General features: G+C 30.6%; 1 protein-coding gene across 1 annotated transcript; it reads right to left on the bottom strand.

Moving 5' to 3' along the window:
• Nucleotides 1-401: 401 nt before the first annotated feature.
• Nucleotides 402-2156, bottom strand: LOC132729763 (uncharacterized). The gene is made up of 2 exons (XM_060715586.1): nt 1811-2156; nt 402-1266 (listed from the first exon to the last, which is right to left on the bottom strand). The coding sequence occupies exons 1-2, from the start codon at nt 1995-1997 to the stop codon at nt 968-970; spliced, it is 486 nt and encodes a 161-aa protein (XP_060571569.1). The 5' UTR covers nt 1998-2156; the 3' UTR covers nt 402-967.
• Between the last annotated feature and the right edge of the window lie 1463 nt (nt 2157-3619).

A 3619-nucleotide genomic window follows, 5' to 3' on the forward strand; every position in this document is an offset into this window, starting at 1 on the left:
CGATTTATCATTGTTTAGCTGGTATTGGAAGCTGGCAAGACAATTAGAAAAACAGTCAGCTCAACATTCAATTTATCACTGTTAAGTTGGGATGTGAAGCTGCCTAGACATTCAGCACAACATTCGGCTCGACATTTTGTTTGTCTTCCTTTTGAATGTCATACATACATGTAAGTGGTTTTTCACAATATAAAATTGTTATACCATGATCGTGAAAGCGACTATGTTCAGGTTTTTTTCCTGACTACCTAATAACATTAAAATTAATTTACTAAATTTAATTCATTCAATTATCATTATTAATAAATCAACAACAAAAATAATAATGATGAAAATTATTGCATGTATATTAATAACACCACATGCAAAAATACGGAAACTTTTAAGATTATTCGATTGCTTCAAATTTTATTGCATTAAACAAATACATGTTTGTAGCAAGTACAAAATATATAAACACAAACAACACAAGCACATCGATTTTTATCAGATCATATGAATAAAATACAGATCACATTTAATAAGAGCCAATTTCTTAAAGTGTTAGCATGATATAATTATACATTTGCTTCAACCATTTATTACAGTTCACGATGATTCGGACATTATATTGATAACCTTTTGCTAAGACGGCCATGTGTGGTAATACCGTTTAAAATCTCTTCTCAAATCGGAGAACTTCGGGCAAATAAGTAAAATATAATTTTCATTTTCTATTTGATTAAATTGGCAATTTTCACGAAAACGTTCATTTCTTAGAATATTACGAAATCTCCATATTCTACAGCTAAATTATGGGTCTAGATGAGGCTATTCTATACTTTGGTTCTTTAATTATACTTAAGTATTTTTCTAAATCAAAAGTATGTTTAAATAAACTGTATGTATCAAGACGAGGTGAATTATTTATCAATGTATACCATTTCGTAATAAAAACTAAGAATTCTGAATTTAATTGCTTTAAAATCTACCTGTATGTTATACAAATGTATTGGTTTTCCCATTTTGCATCTGAAGCTTTATCGGGAACAGTAAACTCTCCAGTAACTATCCATTGTGTGTTAACCTTAATGCTATAGTTTATTTCTTCGAAAGTTTTATTGCTGCAAATATGTGCATTAAACTGATAAATCCCGTCAGTTGGTGCAGTAAAAATCCCCGTATCTTTATCGAAGGCGTTGCCTTGGTTTAGTAAAATTGTGGAGAATTTTATGGCTTCAGAACCCGTGTAGCTTACTGCATCCATCACATTAAATGCTACTGTCTCTGAAAAAAAAATCAAATATACTTTATATAAAATAAATAAAATTATTCATGAGCATTCGATAATGTCATCTATGAACATTCGAAATGTCTCTTCAAATAACGCAAGACTTTTTACTTCAAATAACGCAAGACTTTTTACTTCAAATAACGCTAGACATTTTAGAAAATTTATTTGTCATTTTAGTATGGTTTGCTTGTTTTGTTTGATGTTAAGCCACACCGACACTGCAAAGGTCATAAGGCGACTTTCCACCTTTTCTGATGGAGGAAGACTTCGGAAAGACTGTGCCTTTTTCATTTTTTCATACACGAACGGGCACTGAAGCAGAACCACCGTCTTACTTTAATAGGCTAGCCGAATGATGGTTTCCTAACATGAAAGAACTCAAAGACCTGAGGGAATGAAACCCAATTGAGATAAAGGGCAAGTTATTTCAACATTCAAGACTTTAACATATGCATATTTGATTTGGTTTCCAAGTTCCGGTAAACTATCAATCAATTTAACAAAATGACCAACACAGATAAAACAAATTAGACTAACGTTTTTCTTTTTCTGTTGCTTGATCCAACTCTTTCATTTGCTCTTCCAAAACCGCCAGTCTTTTGGAAAGGTCTGAAAGGCCATCCTTGCAAGTAGTTTTGACCTCATCAGTTAAATCATCTAAACCGGAAGTGCTCTTATCCACGTCTTTCTTAATATTTGCCACAGCTTCTGACACGTTTTTCATATTTTCTAAATAAACAAATCAAAAGCTATTACTAAAGGTGATTCATACACCATCTTATACCAAATAAGGCAAGAATTTGGAATGTCAGCATATATTAGTTACTTATTTTCAATAAGAATAATAATCACTGAAGTTAATTGATTTATTGATTGATTAATTGATATCCCCAATGTACCATTTTGTTACTGCAATGACAACATGCTGAAATAAAAGATGCATTAAAATTGTTTAATTTCAAGTTTAAGAAAACTGTTTTCAAATTGCAATATATTGTCTATCAAACAGTGAAGGTTTTTTTTTTGTTTGTAAATATTTTCATTTTGAAGAAGCCACAGCTTTTCCTTTTTCTTAAGTGGGCTGTAAACCAAAAATAAAACCGTAAATTTTTTCATTTAAAACTAATGTAAACCAAAAATTTGTTCCAAATTTTAAAACTTAATGAAAAAACCGCTTTTTAAAAATTAATCATTAAAAGGGGTTTTAAACTTCTAGAAAAATTCATATTAAAGCAAAAAATTAAATCGAAAAGGCGCCACAAATGATTGGAAAAAAGAGAATAATTTGAAGCTAAATTCATACTTGGCATGCATTTTATGATGTTATACTCTTGTACAAAACATTGTGTTAGTGAATCACATCTTTAACGACTAATCATCTGGAAATTATGTTTTCTATTATTGTTGTAAATAGGTCATCAGTGAGCGGCGAACAATTTAATATAAAAATGCGTCACCAAATATTAGAACAATACAAGGCTTCATTGCAAAGTTAACACACATAAACCAATGCAAGAAGAAGAAAAATGTGTCATAAATATGTGAAAAAGTAGTGGTCTGATACAAAATTTGAATTCAACCTGCATTATATGATGGTATGTATGTGTAAGAAAAATCATCATAATCTATTGCCTTATTATAGAGTTATTAAAGGGGTCATAACTTTGTGAAAAAATCTAAATTTGAACTTGATCTGTACTTTATGGTATAACATCTCTCATCTACGTCACCAATGTACCAAGAATTATTATAATCCATTTTCTTTTAAGAGAGTAATCGACCGGAAACCATGTTTTCATTAAATATAGGCTAAAAGGTGACATAACTCTGTGAAAAATATAGTATGATGTCAAATTCGAATTTGACCTGTATTTTATGATGTTACATCTGTGAATAAAAAAATATTAAATCGATTGCCTCGTATGGATATCATGCATTGGACTGACAGACGGACTGACGAATGGACGAACCGACTAACGAACTGGCTCACTTCTTTATAACTCAACCTAAGCTTCGTTTGAGGAGGTATAAATATTTTAGTAAGACAGAAAGTACCTACATTAAAAGCAAAATGTTTGCAAATTTTCGTTACATGAACAGAAGATTCATGACACAAGCTGCGTGAAATCATCGCTTACCCTACTTAAAAGAGAAAAAAAAAAGAGAATAAATGTTTGGTGGCGCTTTAACCTGTGTTTATATATTATTCACAGGCATTGAATAAAAATAGCAAACTTGTAAAATCATTTTGCAAATATGCCAATATATGTATGTAAACTATGTGATTGAATAGTGTTTTCAAAGAATATACTGTACGAGGGTTGTCCAAAAATAATTCGTGCACTG

The sequence above is a fragment of the Ruditapes philippinarum genome, unplaced genomic scaffold (assembly GCF_026571515.1).
Source record: "Ruditapes philippinarum isolate M1 unplaced genomic scaffold, ASM2657151v2 ctg15719_1_1_1_1, whole genome shotgun sequence".
Taxonomy (NCBI): domain Eukaryota; kingdom Metazoa; phylum Mollusca; class Bivalvia; order Venerida; family Veneridae; genus Ruditapes; species Ruditapes philippinarum.

What these genes read in the sequence shown, in the direction of transcription:
- LOC132729763 (XM_060715586.1), bottom strand. Translation starts at nt 1,997, where the DNA reads ATGAAAAACGTGTCAGAAGCTGTGGCAAATATTAAGAAAGACGTGGAT. An exon ending in AGCAACAGAAAAAGAAAAAC is followed by an intron (nt 1,267 to 1,810) that starts GTTAGTCTAATT and finishes TTTTTTTTTCAG; the next exon opens with AGACAGTAGCATTTAATGTG.